At 33.7% G+C, this 15,745-nt stretch overlaps 1 protein-coding gene and 1 pseudogene across 1 annotated transcript; one reads left to right on the top strand and one right to left on the bottom strand.

The window, feature by feature from the left end:
* Positions 1-1,433: 1,433 nt before the first annotated feature.
* LOC145098000 (secreted RxLR effector protein 161 pseudogene) lies at positions 1,434-1,979 on the bottom strand (annotated as a pseudogene).
* Positions 1,980-14,443: 12,464 nt separating this feature from the next.
* On the top strand, positions 14,444-15,680 carry LOC145100947 (uncharacterized). Its single transcript, XM_079038092.1, has one exon. It carries the CDS (start codon positions 14,764-14,766, stop codon positions 15,517-15,519), a length of 756 nt encoding a protein of 251 aa, XP_078894218.1. The 5' UTR covers positions 14,444-14,763; the 3' UTR covers positions 15,520-15,680.
* Positions 15,681-15,745: the final 65 nt, after the last annotated feature.

The raw sequence follows: 15,745 nt of genomic DNA, 5'->3' as shown, positions 1-15,745 counted from the left end.
ATTTAATATAGTTAATTTTTGCATAAATTATTTGGAATTTTGGATTACTATCAGATGATTTTGGTTTTAATAAAATTTTATTTGGCTCTAGGCGTTTAACTTTTAGTCAATTTATTACTGGCAACGAAGCTTCCACTTCACAGACTATGATAAAGGAAGTAGAAGGAATGAATGAGGAACCTCATAATGATAAAGGAAAATGAATCTTACAGGAGCAAGAGGACCCAAAAATCCGTGGATGGTTGTAAGAAATAAAAAGGAAAACATGAACCATATTAACTATAGGACCCGTTGGCATGATGCGAACGAGCTTGGCCAAATGGCAAGGAATCTTTATACTCTGGCAGAATCTGCACATGCAAGTGGAAACCATGCTGTAAAAAACACTCTGAGGAATCAGGTATGTTCCTAAGAGAAAGAGAGTTTAAAGGTTCTCTTGAATGGAAGGTTTATTTTGGGTTTTAAGCTCTAGTAGCATCTTTTCTTTCGTTTCATGGGTTTGAGTCCCATGAGCCACATTATGGTCGGATGAATCGGGTTCTTTGTGGGTACGCTCCTTTGATACTCTTCGGGGGGTTGGCATGTTTGTTGGCCATTCAAATATCGGCATAAATGATGGTGCATTAACATTGAATGTTAATTTATATATGAAATGTATAATATCTGATTATTCACGTTCTGAATTTTTATGCAGACAAGATGGTATAGGTCAATGTCTTTTGAAGAGCATGCGCTGGCAGGCAATGATCTTTTCACTTAAAAGTTTGTCACTCTATAACCTCTACACACACAAAATGATATTGATACTGATCTTCATATTGTATGTAGTAACTATCCAGCTGAAAATGCATTTGTGATAAATTTACATGACTTGCATGTTCCCAAAGTAATTTCGAGGCTTCAATATCATCTCATCTTTGTTGTGGCGTGTGGTAGTTGTTGAACACGACTCTTTGTGTGGGAAACAACAATACTTTTCAAGTCACTTAAGAAGAACTTACACTTTGTGAGACTACTACACACTTTGCTTTCTTGGATGGTTTGGATCAAATGAGCTCCACACCTATTTATAGGCCTCTTAGGAAGCTTCTAGATAACACACTTACTATTTACTAGATAGCTCTAGAACTATCTAACATACCCTATAAGCTTCCATGTGTTTCTAGAATGTTCTACCATGTTTTGGAGAGGTCTAGGTTGCTCTAGTGTCTTCTAGAATGATGCATAAGCTTCCAGGCTCTTCCATGTCGTTCTAGAGTATTCTAGACTCTTTTGGTATATTCCAGAGTCTTCCATAATTTTCCATAATGGTCTAGAATCTTCTAGAGCATTCTGGAACAAGCTAAAGTCTTCAAGGTAATATTTGTTCTATTGGGCTAGTGATGATCTTTAACACTCCCCCTCAACACTAGCCCCTATTCTTCGTACCATGTTCAGCTGACAGCGAAACATTTTCCAGTACTCATCCCTTTGGTGAACAACTCTGCTATTTGGTCATTGGTTTTGATCTGTCGCATCTCAATTTCTTCTGTCAAGACTTTCTCTTTAATAAAGTGATAATGCACTTCCACATTCTTTGTTCTAGCAAGAAATACCAGATTTTCTGCCAGCCGAATTACAAATTGGTAGCGAAGTGGTACCGCATAGTCAACTTGTTGATGTAAGTCCTCCATTAGGAGTACCAACCATGTACTTTCTTGAGCTGCTATGGCCGCTGCTTTGTACTCCGCTTCTGTGGTTGACAATAATATGGTTGGTTGTCTTTTACTACACCATGATATTGGCCCCGACCCGAGCTTGAACAAATACCCAGTGGTTGATCTTTGGGTATCATGGTCTCCTACATAGTCAACATCACAATATCCAACCAACTTGTGGTTTTCTCCTCTTTTATATAATAGACCATAGTCAATTGTACCTTTGACATATCTCAAGATCCGTCGGGAAGAATCCAAATGAGGTTTCTTCGGACTTTGCATGTATCGAATCATAACTACAACTGCATAGGCAATGTCAGGCCAAGATAAAGTTAGGTAGACAAGACTACCTACTAGCTATTGATACATTGTTACATCGTCCAACTCTTTTCCTTCATGAGCATATATCTTGGCATTTGGCTCTATTGGTGTTGATATTGGCTTACATTCAGACATGCCAAACTTTTGAAGTATATCTTTTGTATACTTTTGCTGGCAAAGGAATAACCCTTCCTTTGTGCGATCAACTTTTAGCCCCAAGAAGTGTTTAAGATCCCCTAGCTCTTTCATTTGGAATCGCACCGATAGATTTTCTCTTGTTTGATCGATTTCTCTTTCGTCATCCCCAATGATAATGAAGTCATCCACATAAACCAACACAATTGACAACTTCCCTTCTTTTTCATTGACGAACATGCTTGAGTTTGCATGTGCAATTGAATAACCACTTCGGGTAAGAAATTCAGCAATCTTACCATACCAGACTCTTGGTGCCTGCTTTAATCCGTAAAGAGCTTTTCTCAGCTTGCACACATGATTGGAACTAACTGCATCCTCAAATCCCTTTGGTTGGTTCATGTAGATCTCTCGGTCTAATTCTCCATGCAAGAAAGCATTCTTCACATCCGTCTGCCATAATTTCTAGTCTTTACTAGCTGCAAGAGCTAGCAACACCCGTACAGTAGTTATCTTCGCCACTGGACTAAATGTTTCATCATAGTCTAGTCCATATTGTTGTGAGAACCCTCAATCCACTAAACGAGCCTTGTATCTTTCAATTGATCCATATGGGCGTTGCTTTAATTTATAAACCCACTTGTAGGAAATGGGTTTTATATCTCTTGGTCTTAGTACCAGTTCCCACGTTTGATTCTGCTTTAAGGTTGTAACTTCTTCTTTCATTGCCTTCTGCCAAGATTTATTCTTAATTGCTTCTTTATATGTCTCCGGCTCTTTAACACCGTCTTCTAAAATGGCCGCATTAGCATATTTAGGATTAGGCTTTCGGATTCATTCCGTCCTTCAAATTTATGGAGGTAACGTCTCCCTTTCATCAGCGTTACTCTTTTGAGTTACTTCTTACTCAGTGACATCAGTGTTACTTGGATCTTCAGGTGTGTCAACACTTGACCAAATGTGAGCAGTTTACTCCCCCATCTTTTGTTTTAAAATTTCTTTAATATTTTCCGAGTCTGGTAATACTTTCTTCTCTGAAGACCACCATGAGGATGCTTCATCGAACACTACATCTCTTGAAGTGTATCATCTTCCACTTGTTGGATCACAACACCTCCATCCTTTTCTTTGATTGTCATATCCAACAAATATACACATGACTGCTTTCTTGTCAAACTTGCTACGTAAATGACTAGGTACAAATACGTAGCAGACGCAACCAAATACTCGGAAGTAGATAATAGTAGTTTTCATGTTCCATAGTGTCTCAAATGGTGAGATGAAACCTAACCTTGGTTGGGGAAGTTTATTGATCACATGAGCAGTAGTTCGCAATGCTTCAGCCCAAAATCTTCTTAGGATATTCTTCACGTGTAGCATGCTTCGACAAATTTCTGCAAGATATCGATTATTTCTCTTGGCTACACGATTTTGTTGAGGTGTGTTGGCACATGTGAATTGATGACGTACCACATTCTTGCAGATAACGATTGAATTCTTCCGAGGTGAATTCTCCTCCATTGTCTGAGCGTAGACACCGAATCTTCTTTCTCACCTCTCCTTCGACCGTTGTCTTGAATGCTAGAAACTTTGAGAATGTTTCAGATTTTTCTTTCATGAAGAAAACCCACACATATCTTGAATAATCATCAATGAACGTCACCATGTACCGCATCCCGCTAACTGATTTCTGCTTGATTAAACCGAACACATCCGAGTGAATTAACTCTAATGGTTTCCTTGCTCTAAAATTTGACTCCTTGTATGGTGATTGATGAGCTTTACCATACTGGCATCCAGCAAAGACGACATTTGTTTTGACTTCAATTTGAGGTAAGCCTTTAAGCATGTATTTCTCCATTATTACCTTTAACTTGTGATAACCAACATGTCCCAGCCGTGCATTCCATGGATCTGTTGTCTCGTTGTTATGAGTCGTGTCTACATAGGCAGACTCTGCGGAGAGCACATAGACGGACTCCACTCTCCGTCCTTCCATTGTTGACTTTTCTGATATTTTAAGATCTCGATAGACCTTCACATCTTGTGGGCCAAACAAGACGTAGTTGCCTGACGATGTTAGTTGCGATACCGACAACAAGTTCTTCTTCATACCTGGCACGTGATAGCCATTATGTAGTGACACCATGTCAGATTTATTACCAGTCAAGATTGTTGTTTTTCCGATCTGAGCAATTGGAAGTTGTGCATTGTTAACTGTAAGTACCATGCGACTCCCTTTGTACTTCTTCACATCTTGTAGTTTGTTCTGATCACCAGTCATGTGATTGGAGCATCCTGAATCAATGATACAGTTATTCTCATAGTTAATACGCTCTCCCATCATTGCAATGAGTGCCAACTCGTTTTCTTCTATGACACATAATGCCTCAGCATCCCATTTATCCTCTATTTCCTTTTTGGAAGTCACGATATTGCTTTCCACATACTTTTTCTTTGACTAACAATCCTTAGACATGTGTCCCCACTTTCCATAATTGTTGCAGTTGCCTTCGAACTTCCTCCCCCGAGAACTCTTATTGTCGGTCTTTTGAGATCTCCATGGTTGTGAGGTTCCTTGTTGACTCTTCCCTTTGTCATCATTTTTGTATCCTCTTTAGAAGGTAGCTTGAAATTCCTCTGAGTTTTGCTTGTGTAGAGTGCTTCCTCTTCACTCTTTAGCGTGATGTCTCCCATTTGCTTAGTCATAGCTTCTTGGCTGGCCAACAAATTCTCAAACTCTACAAGTGATGGTTGAACGGGCGATCCTTGTATAGCAGTAATGAAGCTTCTATATTCCGGCCTCAATCCATGGATGATGATCTTCTTCATTCGAGCTTCTACAATGACAGATTGCGGATCTAGTTTTGTAATCTCCCGACATATCGACTTGACCTTGTGGAAATATTAAGCAATCGTCATGTCACGTTGTGAGATTAATAATAGCTCGTTCTCCAAAAGTTTTAGTCTCTTATCATTCTTCTTTGAGAAAAGCGTCACGAACGTGTCCCAAGCTTCTTTCGGTGTGTTCTCATCCCGAATATGCTCCAATATCTCTTCTTCGAATGTGGTCTTCAAGGCAAACATTGTTTTGCCTACTTTGATTTTCCATTTGCACAAAGTGCCATTAACATCTTCCTCTGGTTGCGTAGTTTCGCTTCCACCAATGACCTCCCATAGATCTTGTCCTTGTAAGTAGGACTTCATACATGTTTCCCACGTTTAGTAGTTGTTGTTGAGTTTCTTGATTCCTCCGACGACTTGGAGATCACCTATCGTGTTGGCAGTACCTCGGTAATACCAAACAAGCTAGTTTTGAAACTAAACTTGCAGAGTCACAAAATACTCACGACACAACGAGAATCACTCGTTCTCACTATCAAGAAACCTTACTTTGATACCAGATTGTTGAACACGACTCTTTGTGTGGGAAACAACAATACTTTTATTAAGACACTTAACAAGAACTTACACTTTGTGAGACTACTACACACTTTGCTTTCTTTGAGACTTTCTTTGATGGTTTGGAGCAAATGAGCTCCCCACCTATTTATAGACCTCTTAGGAAGCTTCTAGATACTACAACACACTTACTACTTACTAGATAGCTCTAGAACTATCTAACATACCCTATAAGCTTCCATGTGTTTCTAGAATGTTCTACCATGTTTTGGAGAGGTCTAGGTTGCTCCAGTGTCTTCTAGAATGATCCATAACCTTCCAAGCTCTTCCATGTCGTTCTAGAGTATTCTAGACTCTTCTAGTATAGTCTCACAAAGTGTAAGTTCTTGTTAAGTGTCTTAATAAAAGTATTGTTGTTTCTCACACAAAGAGTCGTGTTCAACAATCTGGTATCAGAGTAAGTATGTAGCTCCATCACCATATCTATTTCACCATTTATTTCGATTGTCTTCTAATCAATATAGTTTACAGTCGTAGGGTATATCCTTGTTTTCACGGGTTATGGCAGCCACGGAATCGGGGACTCAAAAATACAAGAGGAGGTATGAACTCATTCTTTTTTGTATTGTAGAAATAGGCATTGCTTTTTCAACTTTGGATGATTAGTTGAGTATACATATGTTTTTGTGTATGCTTGTTGTAGATAATGAATCTCTTAGATTATGAACGTATCGTGTGGTGGCTGGCACCAAAAAAACCCAGGAGTGATCTGGATCAAATTGGTTGGGTACAACAAACATTTGTCCTTCAAAAGCGGTTATAAAATTTAGGGAATTCCATAGTTTTTCTTTTAATTGCTATTTTGGACCATTGACGTTGTCAAATATTTTTTTATTATCTCCAAAAAGATTTTAGAGTGATTGATTACATGAATGTCATATGGTTTATAAAAGTGTTTTTTGAAGGCTAACATTGAATTCAGTTATTCGGGTTCAAGTTAAGCAGTTTCGGTTTGGTAGCCAAAATAAGGTTTTCTTTGTGTTTTTTAAAAACATTAAGGTTTCACAACAAAACCTAACACGTATTGCGTGCAATATAATAATATGATAAAAGTTGTTTAAACGCAAGAAAATAAGTGAATGACGTCGTTTTGTTCCATTGTCGAACATTAGTAATAAGCAAACTCATAATTTTTACTGGAGTTAAAAGTTAGACACCTAAAATAGCATCATAAATGAATGCTTGAATGCCGTATTTTAAATGGCCAATTTTTCACTACAATGAAGAATTAGCCGTTTGTTTTTGGTTAAAACGTCAACTCGTGGTCATTACTTCATTCATGGCTTCAAGCAAACACTGGTGTTATCTGGGAAAATTATGGAAAAAAATATGGAAAGGTTTCCATATACAAGAACATAACTGCTATCCAGTATTAAATATACATGTTTAATTTAAATATTGACTAAAAGCACATCATACTTTAAAAAAGTGCATACAACTTTATACATTCTTGATTTTACCAATAAAAAAATACAAGACAAACTCAATTTCAATAAGCTTTCAAACTCACAAACACTTTCCTCTATACAATTTGCGTGTAAATATAGTAAAAAGGAAAAATAAGAAATATAATGTATGATGGTCTTGAGAGCCCATTGATTGGAAATGGAAGCAACTCAGCAAAACATTAATTTAAAATCAAGTGGCCTAATAGCAATAATTTTCAACCAAAGCTTAATAAGGAACACCCAAATCAGATCACACACATAGGCCAATAGGTCACAACCACATAGTCATGCGTACAAATATAGTCAAATACATACATAGACATACAAACAATTACATGCATACTCCAACACAAACATTCACATATATACATACGCAAAATATACATTTGACACTATTAAACGGGTGTGTATTAGTAAAAAGCATGAGCTGTACTGGAAGCAAAGAATATATACATCCATGAAGATGAACCAAGACTCTTGGTGGTCCACACGACAAACCTGAAAACATTCATCATGTTAGAGATTCTATTTGGTGAAAATTAAATGAAAAATAATAAATATTTTGAAACTCCCCTGTTAAAATAAAGATAAATAGATCCTCTATTTTCCTTAGAAACAACCATATGCATATGGTTTTATTTAGTCCTAATTCTCACCCATATATAAAACTTATAGAAGTCTCCCATAGCTGGCATGTCTTGTTACTGGAAGCAAGGAAAAAGGAAAAATTATTGCCTTTTGATAGACAATAGATTAAAAAAGAAAAGAATATTTTTTTCCTCTGAGAAGCAAGGAAATAAATATCATCTTTTGATCCTAGAATGCACCCCCTCTTTTCTTTTCGAGGCCACTGCTTCTCCTGTTGATTCTGACCTCCAGATCTTTGCATAAAAGAAAAGAAAAAATGATGAACAAGTGAGAGGAGTTAGTGGTGCTAAGAAGTGGGTATGGAGAGAAAAGAAAGGGTTAAAATCTACAATGGAAATAACAAAAAATAAACTCAAAAAGTCGATCTTACCCCTATGTTCATCTTCTATCTCATGCTAACATGGTAATGCAACCTTGTCATAGTGGTGGCATTCAGTGGACTTTACCTACAATCAATAATCAGAGTATCCCAAAATCAAAATAACATAAAATCCAAAGAATGTGTGTGACCAAGCCTTCGTTTTGCCACAGTCATCTAAAGTACCTGAAATAATAAACTGAAACACTAAGCCAAAGCTTAGTGAGTTCCCCCAAAGTACCACCACACACCATAACATATACAAACATTGCATGATGGGTCCAATCAGTCATCAGACTGTAAGCCCCTTGGGTCCACAACCATTAGGATGGATTATACCCGGGCCAATCAGTCATCGAACTGGAATGCCAATATGCAACGGGTCCACTCAGTCATCGGACTAGAATACCCTCGGGTCCGCACCCATCAGAATAGATTACCCCCGGTCTGTTAGCTTATGCACATAGCAGTAAAGTCTCAACCCAAAACATAACATGTCAACATATACATAACAGATAACATATAACCATTTAACAGACAAACATGCAGATCTACAGATCATTACCGCATAGCAACATCCTATATATCAGGACACAGATCTAACATATCACTATAGCATATCAACATCCTCTATACCAGGATACATAATCAAATGGGTCGGAATTAGTGCCTTCGATCCGCAAGAACAGTGAGAAAAATTCACCTCTCAGTCTGAAAAGATCGTTGAACTACACACCGCTTCGACTATCGGCTCCACAGGTCAGCTTGAACGTTCGTGACGGTACCCTAGTTCAATCTGCGGGGGCTGTTAGCATATTTGCATAATATTATATGTATTTTATAATTAGTTATGTAGCCCATACGTGGCCTTGCTTATTGTCGGCCCATATATATATATATATATATATATATATATATATATATATATATATATATATATGGAGTGGTTCAAATGAGAACCAAAAAAAGTTAAGAACCGTAAGAACCCCAAATTCATAGTTATTAAACATGTGAATACTTATTAAATATGTAAAAATCCTGATTTTTTTTGTCCTATTTGGTGAGAAAATTGAAAAATCATAATTTTTATAATCTAATATTTTCATTACTATTTTAACAGAGAATATGTAGATAATACACAATTTAATATAGTCCATTGTAGTTTAATAAACAAAATTCACAACTTAATACAATACATTTTACACTAATTCAAAGATTCAGAAAAGTCAAACCCAAATTTTACCACCACCACCAACTACCACATGTCGCCAACAACCATTTGTGCCACCGTTGCAACCATAATTCCTTCTAAATCATATCTGCATATACAATTATTCATTGACAAGTTAAATACTACATTCACAGTTTAATATTCACTCATTTTGATTTTAATGCAAAACAATAAAAACCATTACATTCTTACATATTTATACAACACAAATAATAAATATATTCACAAGAAAATTAATACAAACATTGATACATACAAAATTCATATTTTAACATAAAATTTATAAAAATTCACAACTCAATACAGTAAATTCACAGTTTAATACAGTCAACTTACAATTTAATATACAAAATTTTACAGCTTAATACAATAATTTTACATTTTAATAAACAAAAAATTTTCATTCACATCCGTATTCTCAACAGAACACTTATATTTATATATGCATATGGAGGCTAATATTTTTTTTCAAAGTTTAATTTACAGAGTATTCATTGTTTAAATATTATGTACTTTATTCAAAAATTAGAGAAAAACATATATGTGTATAATGTTTATTTCATCTCATTGTTTAGAAGCAAACATAAAATTAATAATAATAATAATAATAATAATAATAATAATAATAATAATAATAATAATAATAATTCAAAGTTAATATAATTAATTCATAGCTTAATACAGTCAATTTGCAGCTTAAATACAATCAATTCATATTTAATACAATAAATTCACAATTTAATACACAAAAATTATATATTCACAACCATATTTTTAACTTAAAACTTATATTTATACCTTGATATTTGGATGTTAGTGTTTTTTTAAGTTTATCTTACATAATATTTATAGTTCAAATTTTATGTATTTTATTCAAAATTGGGGAAGACTAGATTTGTGTATATTGCTTCTTTCATCTCATATTTCAGAATCAAACATCAAATTCATAGCAAATTTACAGCTTAAGATAGTCAATTTACAGCTTAATACAGTAACTTCACATTTAATACACAAAAATCACAATTTAATTTAAAAAATTTACAGTTTAGTACACAAAAAATATATATTTACAAAAATATTTTCAACTTAAAACTTACATTTCAAGAATTTTATTTACAATTTAAATAGTTTATGAGTCTCATTTAGAGAATGCACCACATAGATTCACAATTTAATAGAGTATTTCTAGACTCTAATTCACAGTTTAAAAAATTCACAATTTAAGACAAAAAAAATTATATTTACAACCATATTTTCAAATTAAAACTTATATTTATATGTTAATATAATAAATACACAATTCATAGATTAATATACAATATTCATCAGATACATTGTGTGCACCACACAAATTCACAGTTTAATTCAACATTTGAGACACTAGTTCATAGCTTAATTTAATATTTTAGACACTAATTCACACTTTAGTGCATCAAAAAATACATATTCATAGCTTTATAACTTACATATTCACAAATTAATACATAAAAAACACATTCACGGCTTAACAACTTTGTGTGCACCATATACATCAAATCCATAATCACCATTAAACATCAGATCTTACTAGATATATAAGGCGACATTAAATTAACAGTTTATATACTCATTTATAGCTTAATTTACCATATTTACTGTTTAAATTCTAAAAAAAAAAAAACTTCACTAGTAGCATTCACATTCACAACTGAATTCACAACTTAATAATTAACCTAATTTCATTGAGGCATTTCATGTAAACACCATAATTGGAGACCAGGTCTGATGCAGTGGTGGAAGCGCTGCCGACCACCATGAAATAGACCACACACACAAACACCATATCTAACATGAAAATGCACAAACATATTAGATCTAATAACGATCTGGTTGTGTTTAACAATAGATCAGAGAAAAACATATGAAGCTGAGTTGAAGAGAAACAGATCTGGTATAGATCCAACTAAGATTTTCGTTGGTGAGGAACTAACAAATAAAAAAACGAGTTCAAATAGTAGATTAACACCTGTATGTTTCCATGATGATTGTGATTTGTGAGTTGTGATGCTCCGACGACAACATCAACGATATGAGAACAAATCTGATGTGGATCTAACGACAAAATGATGAAATAGTAACAAAAACCTTTGTGAAGTAGCACCAAAATACTCAAATCTACATCAAATTTGACCAGATCAGGTGTGAAAGAAGATAGCAGCAGTCATCGGTGGTGTTGCAGTCACCAATGGTGGTGTTAGCCCCCTATTTCTTCATTTCTGGAATCACTACAGAGAATGGAGCTGTAGATAGTAGGGTAGCGACGAAGGAGGGGGGAGATGGACGTTGGGTTGTCCTCAACAACGATGGTGGTGGCAACAAAGTCGCCAAAGCAAGTCGTCGGTGGTAAGGACGGCGGAAATAGTGGATGTTTCCTGATGAAGGAAGAAATAAAGATGAAGATATGTTTGAAGTCAGGTGAAAAAAATGTCCGATGCTTATGTTAGAAATATGAAGTGATGTTTTTTTAGAGGTTCTTAGGTTCTTAACCTTTAGAAGTTCTCATTTGAACTTTTACCTATATATATATATATATATATATATATATATATATATATATATATATATATATATATATATATATATATATATATATATATATATATTGTTTAATGAAAGAAGATTTTATGGGAAAATTCTCACAGTTACATTTTCCTCTTGTATTTGATATAGTGATACGATCAGGTTTGAAAAAAAAAATGCATGATATGAAGAGGGAACATTGAAAAGAAAAGAAAGTTGGGGTAGGAACTACGAAAGTTTCACACTTTGAATTACATTCCCATTTAAGGAGTCTTTAGTTTGATGCATTTACATGAATTTAATTGGATTCAAAATTAAAATGTTATAAATGTTTGTTTGATAGGAAAAGAAAGAATTTAGAAATCCAAGGATTTTAAAAAAATTGAAAAAGATAAATATGTCAAATCTTATTAATCATTTTCTAATAAATAATAAAAAATTAGTTAACTTATCAAAATAATCATCAATTTCGTAAATAGCATCTATAAGATTACATGTTATTAATGAAATTACATTATATTAGAAATGGTGATATGGCAACCAAAAAGATTTCTTTTTTAATGAAAAATTCATAGATGTCATTTGTAAAATTTAAAGTTTTATCTATGAAAATGATCTTTATAGTTTTTTAACACAAAAAAAATAAATAAATAAATAAAAAATAAAAAAAATGTTTTTGTTTTGTACTTTATTAAAAACATTTTATTTTTACTTTTCTATGTTAGAAGCTTTCTTTTGTTGTGAAAATGCTCTATAAATATTTTTAACACAAAAAAATATTTTTTTACTTTATTAATAACATTTTATTTTTACTTTTCTATGTTAGAAGCTTTCCTTTGTTGTGAAAATGCTCTATAAATATTTTTAACACAAAAAAATATTTTTTTTCTCATATTTTCGTTGATAAAATTAGCACTTTTGCATATGGTGTTTACACTTTTTATTATAAAATTCTTCCCTATCGATATGACATTGTTTTATTTGTTACATCGCCGTTTCTCAAATGACATCATATCATTTCAAAAATGGCATATACTTTTGAAGATATGATCTATAAAATTGATGACTATTTTGGTGACTGAGCTAAATTTTTGTTATTTTTTGAAATGTGGTTAATGGGCTTATACACATTTGTCATTTTCTCTAAAATTATATCTAGGATTTTATAAGGATGGAAACAATAGTTGTCGTTCGTCCTAAGATGGACGAAACGATGTTCCTTATTTGCGTCAAACCCAAATCTAGTTTTAGAACCCGTCTGGATTCCCATTTTTGGGTACCGAGAAATTGGTTGGTGTTCCTGTTAGTACCCGAGTGCCACATCGGAGCAAACTTAGTTGGTGCCCTTGCTCCTGCTTCCACTCCGACCACCCTAAGGGTTAGTATCCCAACAAACCAATCCATTATTATATTTGTACTTGTTTGACCCTTATTTTTTTTTATTTTTGGTGTATTCTAAGTAATTAACCTATGTCAAAATAGCCATTTTTTGAGTTTTGAATGGGTAAAGCGGTTAGAATAACTATGTGCCATGAAACATAGTATTTTGGTTAAAACAAATAGAGACATATATTTTCCATGTGGACTAATTAAAAAAAAAAAAGTAGACGGCTTTTTAATTTTTGAAGATTTATCTTCACTTTGCTAGTGGGATATATTTAGGAGTTCAATAAACAATTAAAAAAAAAGTAGACGGCTTTTTAATTTTTGAAGATTTATCTTCACTTTGTTAGTGGGATATATTTAGGAGTGCAATAAATATTTAGTTGGTTTATTAGACATTTTAATGAGAAAAAATAAAATTTTTAATTTTTAAATAAATGTATTACGATTTATTGTAAATGGTTTTTGCTAGATTATTTTCAAGATTACAAAAAACGCTCGATATTAGTTAGTTGATGGATTGGAGTTAAATGATTAATGAGAGACCATAAATTGCTAATTCTTTGAATTTTGAAAAACTAAATATAACTATTATCATAAAGAATTTCCTAAATGTAACTAATAATCATAACAAAATAAATTAATATGATTAGTACAAAACTAATCATTCATTAAATAGTTTCTATTGAAATAAGAACTTTTTCAAAATATTAAAATTATATCGTTTATTCCTGTTTTACTCATTGTGTAAGCATTAATTAATCGATAAACGTTTTCTAGTTGGTCGGGTAACGTCTAAAGATTAATTGTGATTTTTACGACCCTGATTTTTTTAGTGATTCTCAATTAACGTTGTAAAATTTAACGTATTATAATATTAAAATTAAAAGATTAAATAAAAAATAAAATAACGATAAATTAAGAGTGTTATTATATACTTCACTCTAATAAATTATGAAATCATAAAGATACATGTAGGGAGATACACAAAACAATTTAAGATACTTTAAATATACGATATATAATTCCCCTAAATTAACTATATGTAGTCATATGCATTGAAATTTTATTATATTTTAACTTATTTTTGTAAGAAAAACATCACAAATACTTACTTTTGTCATTTTCTCTTTATTATTATAATTAGTTAAAACAGGCTTACTTTGTATTGCTCGACATACTATGCTTCGGTTTGCAGAGTTTTCGGAGAAATTAAGGTGCCATTTCGATCAAAACCAACTCCATGCATCTATATATGTGTATGTATGTATATCTACGTTCTCCCCTTCTCTCTCTCTCTTTTTGTCTCTAGAACACACACTTGTCATGCATAAACTAGCAGTTATTCATATATACAACACAACATGTAGATAGAGAAAGAGATGAAGTTTAACACTTTACACAGAGAAAAAGAGTTACACTGAGAAATCAACACAAAAACACAGTTTAAGGATCTGTGTGTGTGTGTGTGAGAGAGAGAGATAGAGAGAGAGAGAGAGATAGAGAGAGAGAGAGAGAGAGATGTCCTCTCAAGCAGGATCAATAATAACCAGATGTTTCTTTCTCTGTCTTGTCCTCTCTTTATCCTGTCTCGTGTTTCTCTCTCTAAAATCCACCATCTTTCTCAAGAAACCCATTTCCGGCGGCAACGTTCACGGTGGCTCCACCCTCAAGATCCGACCCAGATACACCTCCTACGACAATTACATTCACCACCAACTTCAGAAAACCACCAACCCGAAGCTCCGAGAAATATGGACCACCCGAGATTGGGACCGAAAAATTCGTGTTTTCACACAATTTTTTTCGGATCTAAAGCACAAAAACCTGTTATCCAATTCATCCAAAGCTCTCTGTGTCGGAGCTAGGGTCGGGCAAGAGGTGGAGGCTTTGAAACGGGTCGGAGTGTGTGACTCTATCGGGTTGGATCTGGTACCCTACCCGCCTCTTGTTATCCAAGGTGACTTTCATCGTCAGCCGTTCGATGACGAGACTTTTGACTTTGAGTTTTCGAATGTGTTTGACCATGCATTGTACCCGGAAAAGTTTGTGGGGGAGATCCAGCGGACGTTGAAGCTTGGTGGGATCTGTGTGTTACATGTGGCGTTATCCAGACGGTCGGATAAGTACTCTGCTAATGATTTATATAGTGTTGAGCCGTTGATTAAGTTGTTTAATGGGTCGGATTTTCTTTACTCCAGGAAAGTTGATGGATTCGGGTTGGATACTGAAGTGGTTTTTAGGAGAACGAACGCAATCCAACGGTCAGGATTTTAGTTCCTTTTCACAATTTTTTTCTTTTTGATTTTTTATCTACAAATATTCAGTTGTATGCTGTAGAAGCTATAAAACTATAAAACTATAAATCATAGAATTATAGGTGGCATTATGAGGTGTTTAGGTGAATTGAGTTATAGAAATTTTTTCAATTTGCATCATTACTTGTTTTAAGTCGTTTATTGTTTGTTAAATGCTTAAACCCTAACAAGAAAAGGCAAACAAG

The sequence above is a fragment of the Lactuca serriola genome, chromosome 4, assembly GCF_051521515.1.
Source record: "Lactuca serriola cultivar US96UC23 chromosome 4, Lser_US96UC23_V15, whole genome shotgun sequence".
In the NCBI taxonomy this organism is placed as follows: Eukaryota; Viridiplantae; Streptophyta; class Magnoliopsida; order Asterales; family Asteraceae; genus Lactuca; species Lactuca serriola.
The sequence above is the reverse complement of the archived record's forward strand: the minus strand, read 5'-3'. Positions and strand labels throughout refer to the sequence as shown.

Excerpts from the sequence above, each read along its gene's own strand:
- LOC145100947 (XM_079038092.1), top strand. The coding sequence starts at position 14,764 with ATGTCCTCTCAAGCAGGATCAATAATAACCAGATGTTTCTTTCTCTGT.